Source organism: Tubulanus polymorphus, chromosome 5 (assembly GCF_964204645.1).
Source record: "Tubulanus polymorphus chromosome 5, tnTubPoly1.2, whole genome shotgun sequence".
NCBI lineage: Eukaryota > Metazoa > Nemertea > Palaeonemertea > Tubulaniformes > Tubulanidae > Tubulanus > Tubulanus polymorphus.
The window spans coordinates 23,938,049-23,952,060 of record NC_134029.1 but is presented as its reverse complement, the minus strand read 5'-3'; the positions used below and the strand labels follow the sequence as shown (position 1 = coordinate 23,952,060).

The 14,012-nt window shown below is 38.4% G+C and overlaps 4 protein-coding genes across 4 annotated transcripts; 3 read left to right on the top strand and 1 right to left on the bottom strand.

Annotated features, from left to right (window-relative positions):
- Window positions 1–203: 203 nt before the first annotated feature.
- On the top strand, window positions 204–2,237 carry LOC141905818 (uncharacterized). The gene is made up of 3 exons (XM_074794865.1): window positions 204–399; window positions 1,265–1,353; window positions 1,458–2,237. The coding sequence occupies exons 1-3, from the start codon at window positions 342–344 to the stop codon at window positions 1,743–1,745; spliced, it is 435 nt and encodes a 144-aa protein (XP_074650966.1). The 5' UTR covers window positions 204–341; the 3' UTR covers window positions 1,746–2,237.
- An 802-nt stretch (window positions 2,238–3,039) lies between these two features.
- LOC141905878 (uncharacterized) lies at window positions 3,040–4,794 on the top strand. Its single transcript, XM_074794959.1, has 3 exons — window positions 3,040–3,257; window positions 3,792–3,883; window positions 3,969–4,794. The coding sequence occupies exons 1-3, from the start codon at window positions 3,200–3,202 to the stop codon at window positions 4,254–4,256; spliced, it is 438 nt and encodes a 145-aa protein (XP_074651060.1). The 5' UTR covers window positions 3,040–3,199; the 3' UTR covers window positions 4,257–4,794.
- A 1,220-nt stretch (window positions 4,795–6,014) lies between these two features.
- On the top strand, window positions 6,015–7,705 carry LOC141905251 (uncharacterized). The gene is made up of 3 exons (XM_074794070.1): window positions 6,015–6,176; window positions 6,831–6,919; window positions 7,024–7,705. Exons 1-3 carry the CDS (start codon window positions 6,119–6,121, stop codon window positions 7,309–7,311), a joined length of 435 nt encoding a protein of 144 aa, XP_074650171.1. The 5' UTR covers window positions 6,015–6,118; the 3' UTR covers window positions 7,312–7,705.
- Window positions 7,706–7,788: 83 nt separating this feature from the next.
- On the bottom strand, window positions 7,789–8,776 carry LOC141906345 (sex peptide receptor-like). The gene has a single exon (XM_074795593.1). The coding sequence runs from the start codon at window positions 8,774–8,776 to the stop codon at window positions 7,961–7,963; it is 816 nt and encodes a 271-aa protein (XP_074651694.1). The 3' UTR covers window positions 7,789–7,960.
- Window positions 8,777–14,012: the final 5,236 nt, after the last annotated feature.

Below are 14,012 nucleotides of genomic sequence, written 5' to 3'. Positions count from 1 at the left end.
GCTAATCTTACAATGCATGTACTTGAAGTCGCAACTGTAAAACTGAGGCCTGGTTAGAAATATGATTTTCTTTCCCTACCACCTCCTTACTTTTGCCCCTCTTCCGGTTTTTGTTCATTGAATCTATTTATATATGTTTACTCGATCTCAAGCGAATACTTTTTTGCATTACATATTTCAAATTAACCGTCAGTACCACGGCTAACAATTACAAAGCCCTTCTGAAAGTGAATTCTACAGTGCATTGTGTTGAAATTGAATGAAACTAGTTTAGTGAATGGTTGCCCTATACCCACATTGCCGATATTCGATCTTTCGAGAGAGAACCGAATAAAGCCAAAATGTCGCTCATCCGCGGAATCGTCATTCTTGCAGTTTTATCAGCTCTGTGCTATGGAGGTAAGTTACATACACTGAATTGGAATGTATTAGTGGTTGATTCGGGCCGTTACGGGCCGGACGCTAGAAAACTTTAGATCTAAAACAAGGAAAAATGATTCTCCGAATATATATTTAGTCCGGTAGCTGAAATGAAATAGGAAAGTTTCGTTGTGCCATTTTGGGTCGCACTGGCTGGACAGATTTTAACATTTTTTACCCAAAAAAAAAACAATTTCTTATACTAAAAGTGACATTTCTTTTAAACTGTATATCTGTGTTCGATTATTGCAGCCGAAAAAATTAAACACACCTCATCAGAAAATAGAAATTTTCACCTTTCCAACGACACATAACTCTATTTTTAACTAGGGAGAGATGGGCGACTCGTGCATATGGTTTTAGTTTAAAACATGTATAGATCTATCCAACAACGCGGGTCCCACGAGACCACCTCAAAATGGCACCTAGTAACTGGAAACTCTGATAATAAAAAAAGCAATTCTTTGTTTTATCCGGTCAAAAAGGATTGAAAACGTGTCCATTTAGGAAACGCCCTGACACCGAGAAAAAAAATCTAGATCGAACTTTAGTTGAAGATGAACAAACGCTTTTCGCGAAAAATCTAAACAATTCCAAAAAGAAGACTAAACTGAGCTTTTCTGTTTGCGCCTAAATTCGATGTCTGAAATAATGTCATTGTCTCAAGGTTATATATCTGTACTGTAAACAGTTATTATTTCATAAATCATGAATACACCCCTTCACAGTGCGTGACAACTGGTTTCAATTCAACGTGCTGTTGTGCATTATTTTCATTTATTCCTGGAAAAAACGAATAAACACGATATTAGAAATGAAAGGCATAATATGAAACTGCTTTCAGGCACCCAGGGGTTGAGTTGTATTGAGAATGTGTGTAAGAACGTCCCTGTTTGTCCGCAACCGAAGATGATTCAATGTGCCACATGTCTGGTAAGCGTCACGTGACACGATTTCTATCCGGTTGGAATGGTTCAGCTGTGAGCTGAATTCACAATTAGACCCAATGTATACAGAAGCAACTTATTCTTTTTCAGAAATATTACTTTGAATTCAATGATAAAAAAGCTTATATTCAGAAATGTGCCGGGGCATCAGCCGCAGCCGCTGGTCACTGCAGTGCGATGAATAAGGGAGAAACAGCTAATGATTCAGATCAAAAGGAAATAGAATCTCTTGCGTCTTCCGGGGCAAACCAAATCGCCAATCCAATGAAAATATGTTGTGATGACAAGAATAATTGTAACTCGGGCAGATCGGTTGGGTTCTCTGTGGGTGCGCTGGTCGTCGGTGTGACGGTCGTCTTCTTGAATTACATAAGATAGATTTCTGAGCCAGTAGAAGTAAAGTATAGTGTATTCACCATATGAAAATGTATCACATGATTGGTAATAAACTGATATAATCTTATTTCAGCGTTAATGAACAAAACCAACAGTTGATGATTAAACAATATATTTTCTGACAGTCTCGAAATCTTGACTACTTCATCATCAGAGAAACTAACATTGTCCGTTTATTCTAAACTTCGCAACCGTGAGAATAATTAGTTATATCATGAAGATAAACTGTGGGTTTTGTTCATTAAATTGATTGCATGCTGATTTTATGTAGCAAGTTCCTATAATATGTAGTAGTCACGTATTAATTACGGCCTGTTGACACAATAACGGTAAAATATCATCCACCAATGTACAAAACACTAATATATATATTTTACAATCAACGTTTTGATAATAATAATGATAATGATAATGATAATGATATTGATAATGCTTTTAGAATAAATCACAAAACTGGAAAGAATTTGTTATCGCTTGTTCTTCGATGTAATTCTCTCACTATTCTCGGGTTTTTTGCAATGCCTTTTCGGAGTGTTTGGGCCGTCGCTTGGGCGGCTCCGGTTTTTCCCATATTCATATATTTCTGGAGGATGCACACAGGCAGTGTGAATATCATACAATTCGCTGGGAGATTTGTCTCTCACAAGTCGCTCGGAGATTTGTCTCTCACAAGTCGCTCGGAGATTTGTCTCTCACAAGTCGCCCGGAGATTTGTCGACAAAACTTATAGCTTTTACTTGTGACTGGTTTCTGACGTCAATTCTGATATACAATCATGTTTTATTCAATGTAAATCGAGAGAGAAAATATAAATCATATTTGCGTCATATGATTTGTCTTATATTTTGGAAATCAGGAGCCAGTTGCACAGTCGTGACTTAAGTCCAAAAGTGGTCTTAAATCTTAAGACTGGTCTTAAATTGTTAGATTGGCTATAGGACTAAGTTGGTCTGAGACTACTGGTCTTAAGTCTTAGCCATGACTATGCAACCAGCCCCAAGGACCAATTAGAGACCAATCTTACAAGTCAAGACCCGTATGAATATTAAGACTGCTGAAATTTTTGTAGGCCTACTTGGAATTGCAACTGTAGTCCTGAGGCCCTGCTGATAGGAAATATCATGATTTTATTTCCCATGCACGTCCTCACTTCATCCCATTATTAGCATTTTTGTTCATTGAGTCTATTTACATTATGTTTACTCTATCTCCAAGGAGATACCTTTTTTACATTAAGTGTTTCAAATCAATCGTTGCCATTGTCAATAATTGCAACACTCCTAAAACCAATTGAGGAGTTCTTCAGCGCATATACACAGAGTGTTGTAGTAGGCCTAACAGAAACTAGTTTTGGAATTGACATTCCGATACTATATATACCAACTTTATACTTAACCGACATTCGATCATTCAACAACGAACAGAAAACAGTCAAAATGTCGCTCGTACGTGGAATAGTCGTCCTTGCTGTTTTATCAGCTCTGTGCTATGAAGGTAAGTTACAGATTCTTCATCTTCTCTTCCGATTCACTGTCAACATCAACTGGTTGATGAGACAACAGTGTACGAATGAATAGTTTATACTGTATATATTTATTTGTACACGAGTTGTTGATAGTACCTACAGACGCTGGGGGAGGGGGTGGCTCTGAACGGATGCTTGCGTACAGGGGTGAGGGGGGGGGTTAAAATCGGAATCTTATACGTGCGTAATGAATGAATGGTCCAACAGACAAATAGTATAAAAGTGTATTGATATCAAATGGGAACATGGCTGAATCGGACCATAACGTAAAATTCCTGATATGCAAATGAGGTTGCTAGAAAATCAAAAATCTAAAACGAGAAGAAATTGTCTCTGATTCCTCTTCGAAAATCTTTTTCCGGTCACTAAAATGGAATAGCGAACTTTCCAGTTACCGGTGCCATTTTCGGGAGGTCCATAAGTCATAAAACTTATTAAACTATTCTATTTGTAATTGTGATTTATTGATGATGAAATAAATTACATTACATTACTACTTTTAGGCACTCAGGGGTTGGATTGTATGGAAAATGTGTGCAAGAACGTCCCCGATTGTCCACAACCGAAGACAATTCAATGTACCACATCATGTCTGGTAAGCGCCATCTCTGTAACATGATTATAATTCTACCCGGTTGGAATGAATCAGCTGAAAGATGATGACCTATTTTAAATTTCAGAAATATTACTTTGGATTCAACGGTAAAGAAGCTTATATTCAGAAATGTGCCGGGGCATCAGCCGCAGCCGCTGGTCACTGCAGTGCGATGAATAAGGGAGAACAAGCTAATGTGGGAGATATAGCGGACATCGAGACTCTCGCGTCTGCTGGGAAAAACCAAATCACTGGTTCAATGAAAATATGTTGCGATGACAAGAAAATGTGCAACTCGGGCAGATCGGTTGGGTTCTCTGTGGGTGCGCTGGTCGTCGGTGTAACAGTCGTCTTTTTGAATTACATAAAATAGATTTTGAAGTCACTCTAGTAGTAAAATAATATACGCACACACCTATGATGATAATACCTGATTTGTAAGTAATAAGTTCTTATAGATGTAGATACCTATTTATTACGACCTGTCTTCACAAACAGTAACAGTTAGATATAATCCACCAAGTACAAAACACTAGTGAATTATACATGTATTTTTAATCAACGTTTTGAATAATAATAATGGTTTTATACACCTCATCAGAAATAAGATTTTAGAATAAATTACACAACTGGAAAGAATTTGTTACGCCAATTTTTCGATATATTTCTTCGCTCGGAGATTCATCTCTCACAAGTCGCTCGGAGATTCATCTCTCACAAGTCGCTCGGAGATTCATCTCTCACAAGTCGCTCGGAGATTTGTCGACAAAACTTTAGCTTTCACTGTGCGCATTTTGCTGGTTGTATTGTAAAGAAGCGTGTTCATAAAACACGTGAAGACAATGTCCGGGTTTATAAGGTTAATGGAGAAGAGACAGTTGTAGATATTATATCTAATGACCAAAATAATGATGAATAAATCACTAGATTATAACGAGCTCATATTTATTATTCATTGTCATACATCGGGAGGACATCATTCAACGGAGCGACGCGCGCACATCTTCAACCGTCCAAAAAAGATCAAAATTGGTGTATTTGTTTTCCGTGACGTATTTCATTTGATGTTTGTTTGTGATTTTTTAACTAAACTACAGGTCGAACTGTTTTACCTGGTATTTCTAACTATGAGTGTGCAGGAACGCCGACACCGACTCAGATGTGGTTCTATAGTATTTTGTACCGACAATGCATGCCACTTGAAAACATGAATAAGCAGTTATAGCGACTTGTTATTTATTTATTGTTATTTATTTTGTGTAGAAATGTATTTGTCAGTCGTGTTTGTAAAGTAATTAGTCATATGCCTCACTCTCTTTGTTTAATGCTTGTTGTTGCTCAAATTGTCTATTAAGCTTTTGTTAAGTTTTGTTACTATGTGGGAATATTATATATAAGGCAAAGTTGAGATAGAATAGGACACATGAGATATACTATTAGTTTGCAGTTTGTACTACGCAGTTGTTCCGGTCGGAAGCCGACCAAGCAGATGATCTTCCTTATTGTTCTAACAGTCGTTGGTTTCAGCAGGGAAGTGTAATGACGCTTCATTACACTTCCCTGGTTTCAGTAACAAAGGCGTACCGGTATTCCTCCATTCTGCATTCAGAAATAGTGACATTTATTTTATATACATGGAGGCCTACTACACATTTGAATAGTGACTGGTCTCTTATTCGGTGTACAATCAGACCTTCCGGGTTCACTAGCCGATCATGCAATTCAATAACAGTTTAGATTTGTGTACTTTTTGATTGATTGATTTATTTTTCATAGAACAATACATTATACAAATACAAAATTAAACATTTCTTTATGCACATTACAAGATTGACACTTTTAATACATAATATAACAACTTCTTAGATAATTATCTACGATGGACTACTGCCCGGAGCCTGAAGGCTGTAACTCTAAACTGGAAAGTGCAACTGTAATCCTGGGCCCTGCTGATTAGAAATGTGATTTTATTTCCCTTCCGCGTCTTTAGTTTTATCGCTAACGACAACTCCGATAACTTATCGGAGTTTCTAATGCGTTCACCCCAGTTTTTATTCGTCGAATCTCTTTAATTTTTATCTAATATACCAGCATATATATTTTATATTCAATATACCAGCATATATGTTTTATATCATAATAGTTCATACGTACCACTGTTAACAATTACAATACCCTTTTGAACAAAGTGAAAGTGACATTCGATCTTTTGTAAGAGAACTGAAAACAGTCAAAATGTCGCTCGTACGTGGAATCGTCATCCTTACAGTTTTGTCAGCTCTGTGTTATGAAGGTAAGAACCCGCGTTGCTGGACAGATTTTAACATTTTTCATAGTCAAACTTTAAGCGCGATTTATTGTCGCCCATGTCTCTTTTGCCACAATAACAATTAAACTTATATATCGTTAAAGGTGACAATTCCTATTTTCTGATGGTGTTTATTTCATTTTTCTCGGCTGCAACAATCGGGCACACCTTTTTAACGATACGTACCTTTAATCTTTGTGACGAAAAGGGAGATGGACGACTCGAGCCAAATTAAGGGGAAGGGCTATTCGATTAAAAATCGCCGATATCGGAAATCAGACTCGAATCGTCGAAAAATCTAAAATAGATTGAAAATAGTGGAAACGCTTGTGTTGCAAATACGGTGGAGTGACTGCTTATGGTCACCGAGATGAAATACAGATCAAAGTGAAAAATAGTTCAACATACAAAAGCTTTTCGAAGAATCTTAACACAAAAATAAGATTTCTGGCATTGTATCAAGTTTAATATATTTGTGCTGCATAAACAGGTTTTTTCATTAATCATGAATAAACTACTAACAGTGCGACAACTAGTTTCAATCTAACGCCTTGTTGTGCATTCTTTTAATCTATTCCACGAAAAACGAATAAACGCGGAACCGGATACAAAAAGTATATGATATGAAACTGCTTTCAGGCACGCAGGGGTTGGGTTGTATTGAGAATGTGTGTAAGAACGTCCCTGTTTGTCCGCAACCGAAGATGATTCAATGTACCACATGTCTGGTAAGCGTCACGTGACACGATTTCTATCCGGTTGGAATGGTTCAGCTGTGAGCTGAATTCACAATTAGACCCAATGTATACAGAAGCAACTTATTCTTTTTCAGAAATATTACTTTGAATTCAACGATAAAAAAGCTTATATTCAGAAATGTGCCGGGGCATCAGCCGCAGCCGCCGGTCACTGCAGTGCGATGAATAAGGGAGAAACAGCTAATGATTCAGATCAAAAGGAAATAGAATCTCTTGCGTCTTCCGGGGTAAACCAAATCACCAATTCAATGAAAATATGTTGTGATGACAAGAATAATTGTAACTCGGGCAGATCGGTTGGGTTCTCTGTGGGTGCGCTGGTCGTCGGTGTGACAGTCGTCTTGTTGAATTACGTAAGATAGATTTTGTACTATCACGGCCGCCTGATTTCTATGTAACAAGTTCTAATATGTAGTTACTTATCTTACGACCTGTCCACACAAACAGTAAGGTATATATAATCCACCAAGTACAAAACACTTATATATTTACTATCAACGTTTGAATAATGATAGTGATTTTATAGACCTCATCAGAAATATGATTTTAGAATAAATCACATAACTGGAAAGAATTTGACACGCTAATTCTTCGATATATATCTTTTAAGTCGCGGGGAGATTCATCTCTCACAAGTCGCTCGGAGATTTGTCTCTCACAAGTCGCTCGGAGATTTGTCTCTCACAAGTCGCTCGGAGATTTGTCTCTCACAAGTCGCTCGGAGATTTGTCTCTCACAAGTCGCTCGGAGATTTGTCTCTCACAAGTCGCCCGGAGATTTGTCTCTCACAAGTCGCCCGGAGATTTGTCGACAAAACTTATAGCTTTTACTTGTGCGCATTTTGCTGATTTTATTGTAAAGTAGCGTGATCATAAAACACGTGAAGCTAATGTCCGGGTTGGTGAGGTAAATTGAGAAGGGAGAGAGTTGAAGATATTATATCTAATGACCAAAATAATAATTAATCAATCACTCGAATTACAAGTAGTTGTCGTAATCTCCAGGATTGAACTAAACGTTAGACGAATCTACTAAAAACACCGATCTCGTATTAGATCTATCGATGCCATTAGGGATCGCTTTTGTAAACGCGTCGCTAGATGCCGATCGTGGTCGATGGTTCGGTTGTTCGTTCTCGTACGTTTCTTCGTTACTCGGTTGTACACGAGCTCTCTTGAATAAGGCGACGAATTGTTCGCGAAACCGCGGACCGCTGACGCAATAGAGGAGGAAGTTGATGGCATTGCTAACGTAGGTCCACACGTTAACGCAACTAAACACGAGATCGTGAATGGCTAATTCGTGATCGGTTAAATCTACGGGTAAATCCGTCCAAAATGCTAAGTATATAGACGATGGTAAAGTGGTTATGAGAAAAACAAAATTTACTGTTAACAACATGGCGGTCATGTTTGTAACTTTAGAAACTGATTCGGGCTGTTTTCCGTGGCCGGGGTTCGTTGACCGTAGTTTATTTATGCTTTTCTGCGAAACGCGTACTTTGGAAATGATCATTATGTTACAGATTAAAATTACGAAAAACGGCACGATAGACAACACGCACAGATCGATCCAAACCCATTCTTGATTCCAAAATCCGCGATAGTTACCATCAACGTGAGTGCACGATGTGACTTTCTGTGTCACCTCGTCCACGTTGGATCGAACGCCGTATAGCAAGTGGCCGTCCACCAGTAGCAGTATTGTGAATACGCAGGCTAATGCAGCCAACATGCGCGGTTGCGTGCACAACGTTTTAGCTTTTACGGGGAATATGACCGAAATGAAACGTTCTATCGTCACCAGAACCAGAATCCACACGGCCATATGTACGCTGAAATAGACGAAAAACGTGTGTATCGGACAGGAAAGCCCCGATAGATGTCGCACGTCAATAGACGGATCTGTTAGTGCTTTGATGGAGAAGCGCAAGAGTCCGGTCAATAGTGCGCATGTGTCAGCCACCGCTAGAGCTATTAATAATGTCGATGTCGTTAGCTTTCCTACTTTACCGCGAGACAAAACGCATATAGCGAGAGAATTACCAATTAACCCGACAGAAATAATGATAGGGGCGAAATACTTGTATATGTCAATGGCTACTTTCGTTTCGACATAGTCAACCGCAGACACGACGGGCCCTCCAGAAACCGAGGACCCATTTCCGGTTGATGCGACCGTCGTTGCCATAGCTACTGGTGAATATGTGGTTACTATGACGAAATCAACATCCTGAAATGAAAATGATATCGTTAGTACGACTGTGGACCGATATAAATCTCAGTATAGTTAACGAATAAAGACCCACAGTAGATTTGTAGAAACAGTTTATTTCCTAACGGTTTCGAGGTTAAAACTAAACCTCATCTTCAGAGGAACAAAAAACATGGTTTTTATTCGATATCGTTAATTGATTGCCAATAGACTCCGTCCGGTAAAACAGGTCAGACGTGCCAGGATTAAACAACGGCTGTTTGACGGCGATCAAAAAACGGGGACGGATTAAGTGCGAGTCCTGGACTGAGACCAACTTCTTATTTTTGCCAAGATAGCACAAAAACTGCGTGGTAATTTTGTTTTAGAATCACTTTTGATGATACATTTTTCAAATTTTCTAAGGTTGCGCCCCAACCTTCCTCAAGGGCTTCACACCTAAGGCGCTGCGGCTCTCCACATACCATGAGGTGTATAAAACTTTGGACAGGAAGTTTTGGGCCACCGTTACTCCTGGATCCGCCAATGAAGAAAAAACATATCGTAAATCCATTTATTACCATGTTTTATGTTTTCTGTGCGTTAATTTGGTTTATCGGATTAACACGTGAATGTGAAAATGATTAATCATACGGTAAGGATTAATCAACAGCTAGTTGATCGATATTCTATATCAATCATACCCGTAAAACTGATGGATATTTGTTGATGACCTTCAGTTGACAGAGATCTCACCATTTTCACAGAATCCGTCCCCGTGTCCTTCAGTAAATAGACCTTACTCCTGAACGATCCATCAGTACCACTACTCACACAATACACTATAGCTGTAGTAATCATTTAATCGCATGCGTTAATTGTTTTGAAATGCGTTTTTAATGATTTATTATACGATGGTAATGAGTAGTAATCGATCACGTTTGTAAATGGTGCACGATGTGTTTTTGGTTCAATCATTCATGTTTATCACCCTCTGTTGCGCCGCGCACGCGCACCTTGTCAACCTCTACCACCGACCAGACGGCGCAAGAATTAATTAACTCCCCCCCCCCCCCTCTCATCTGATAGCAGTTCGCCGATATTGTCCGCTGAATTCCTCAATTTTTCACCGATGGCGCGCAGGGGACACTGAACAATACGCACGACTGAACAGCAAGTAATAGACGGATTCGATAAATCGTCATGTTGATGGTAATCATCATCTGATTGAACACACGCAGAGTTACCAGAATCACACGCTTAATCACAGCGGGTTCATTTACTTGGTCTCGCAAAAAATGCACCGCGTTCAGCATCAATCCGAGAGATTGCATTCTTCTGTGTGAACTTCCACAGAAAAAATTAAGCTGACTGCCATTTTACGGCCAACATGACGCACATGAACAATACGTGTGACGTCCACCCCTATACGTAGGTCTATACACGTTTCATGTAGATGAACTATCACAACATTTGACAACAGCGTCTAAATGATTTTATGCGTCTTCATCAGATATAAATTTGACTGATAAAACAATCATGGTTTTAGAGGGTTATGCACGGACGTCACGCGCCTCATTTACATATATACGTCATATTGGACATCGAATGGTCGTCATATTGTGACTTTTAACTCCAGTTAGAGCCGCTTTCGCTTTACGGGCAATACGAGGCCAATATGACGTCAAACCTCAGGGCCCGGTTTATTTATAGATTGGTATTAACTTTAACCCGGGAGCTAATACCAGTCTACAAAACTGAAACCTGTACTGAAGGCCAAATCACTCCTATACTCAGAATGATTTAATGAGATACACATTCTTTCTGCTTATACGCATTATTCAGACACATCGATTTAATCAAAATACGTGTTGGAATTTAATCAGATTCAATCGAATTTTCGAGAACTGGTCTGAAATGTAGCGTTGACAGCATATCTGAATTCACTATTCTATTCAAATGCACGAATAATTGAAAAACCGACCTGGTTTGATGTATGTATTGGCGAAAAGAATCGTCGAATGCTCGAGATTTCAATAGAGTACGAGTCCACGGATTTGCTTTGATTAACACTGAAAACAGATGTTGCGCGAATGTTATTTTCTTCGTAACTCAACCATTCAAAAAGTGTGATATTTATTCGCTATGCAGTGAAACACTCTATTCAACCACGTTCTACGCTTCAATTCGATAATCTAAATGACTTCACGGTGCTCGATCAATTCAATAATTTTCTTGTTGAATTGTTTTTCGTCGCATTTTTTCGCAGAACCACGCAAACCGAAGTTCGCTTGAATATGTTATTATTTGCTCGACGCAAACATCGAAAAAGCAATACGTATTGAATACCGAATAGAGTTGGATGGTTTCACCCGCAATTCCATTTACGCGTTGTGTTTGTGATTTGTGCTTGTTTTCTCTGGCAACATTAAGCGTCGATCTAATAGCCAGAAATTCGCTAAAATGATAGTAAATCGATCAATATTGCTATTTATGGCGTGTATTTCAAAAATAGCGTGAACATTTCTCGTGTTGATATTGGAAAGTGATATCTCTGCAACAAACATCCCCTCCTAATACATTATGTACAAACGCCCGTGAGTTATTTTCGAAAAACAAGCAAAATGACACTATACTTCAAAGTGCAGTTCGGAATTATGGCTAATGTGAACATAACGGTCGACATTTTTGCTGAATCAGTTCCACTTGTTTGAACATGATCGACATGTTGCAGTCAAACTCGACCAAATCATCATAGAGTCACATTTTACTGAAGTCGTATCTATTTCTAAGTCTCAAATTTGTATTTACTAAGTGTAAATCGATATATGAAAACCAGTAAGTAGTCAACATGATGATTGTCCCAACTGAGACGACTTACATCGGTTTCGAAATTCTCTGAAGCGGAAAATTAATGGTTGAACAATTCCGGATGTCTACACATCTTATGCGTTGTCACGCATTTATTAAAGTCTGTTTTATGATAAATTGGCCGTTGATAACAGTATGTTTCAAACGCCATAAATCATTGTAGATGATCGGAACCGTTATCTATCCGTTATGACGAAAATCGATTTCAATATCTTGTGAAATCATTACCGAAAGTTTGAAAGAAGTCACAAAACAAACAGACAAATAAAAGCAGATGAAACACTCGATTGAGGGGTCACATTGCTTAATTTGCCGAAATCGCGTAAATATTTAAATGATAGTAGCGAATTATACGTAGGCAGCAGATTTTATACGAACCCCAACCTTTTCAAACATAAGTTATTAATGCAAACCAAAGACAGAGCCGAACTTCGTAAATTGTGTATTTTCATGATCGGTAAAATAATGAGATTTTTCACTTTTCCTTAAAAATAGCTCGCATGTAAACCAACATTTAATTAGGTATCTACCTACTGTACGTCGCATGAAATGTATCTTTTTATGTACTGCATATATCACTCAACTTGTCTTTGTATTAAGACCAAGAGTTTGTCAAATAAAGTAAAGTAAAGTAAAGTTTACAGGAGAGGCAGTCACGTGCTTCCGTCGCACCGCAGGAAGAGCTGTGACATCTCTTGTTGTGAAAATGTATTCGTCGTTTTACAGGACTCGTGGCAGTAAATGATCGATGTTCGATTGCCTGAAACAATTAGCTATACGTCGAGGAAATCTGATTGATAAAGATGACCTTCATAAATTAGCGCAAATACATCGAATCCTGCTCGAATGACGTATGTTGTTTTCGTTATCTATATACTCGCGGTGTAACTCATCATACTGCGTGTTGAGAAAGATTCAGAACAAACAGTGTTCTGATCCCAGACGACAACATCATACTAAATCATTTAACAGATTCTTCGAATTTTATCGTAGCTCAATAAATCTTGTCTGATCATTAGAATATCTGGATTTTGTCGGTTTAGTTTTACATTTCAACGCGAGCGGTATATAGACATCCAGTCTACACGGTTTCCTGTGTCTGCAAATTGCGGACATTCCCCATGTTTCACAAGATATCCCGTAACCACTTTGGAGACACTGGCGAGCACTTTTAAAATGATAATGTCGATTTACCGACAGGATGTTTCTGGCCGGTTAATTACCGGCATAGATTCAGTGGTAGACAGTAACATTTAATGTATACAGGATCATGCTCATGTTCGTTTTGTGTGCTCCGTCTCACAAACCCGTCAAATTGGGAACGAAATAGGGGGCTTAGGTTTCAGAGTACAAAATATAGAATTTATCGGAATTTAATGCTTTAAATCGTAGTAAATAAATGGAAATTTCAGTTCTAGATCGAGTAAGAAAATTCTCGTTCATCGGACAAGCGACTAGTGGGATTTGTGTCTTATTGGCTGCCTAATCTATCTCAGCCCAATAGTCTTAAAACTGGACCTGGGAAACTCATTAAACCCCGAACCGTAATTCACTGTCACCTCAAGCTTTTCGATCAGACTTCATTACTTGATCAATTGCTATGAAGTTTGCCGCAATGACAGAGTACCGCAAATAATTTGATTGGAGCGTAAGTAAATAGATGTCAAATTACAATCCAACATATAAATTGATGTAATCGTTAGTGTTCGGTGATTGTGAAGACTGAACTGATTCAACTGAACTAAAGCACAATTTTTTCACTTTCAAGCGTAACGCAAATTAAGTGTCAAGGCTGTCAGTAATTATAGTAGAAAAAATAGAAATCCTAGAATTCATTCATAAAAGAAAAGTAATTTAGTAAAGCTGCAAATAGCATTTATGAGGAATTCCTACCCGAAATAACATACAGCACACGGCCTCTTATCATTTCAATATTCAACAAAAACAGTGTACTTTACCTGTTAAAAAAGAATCCTTCTCGCGTGCCGCTATCCGAGAC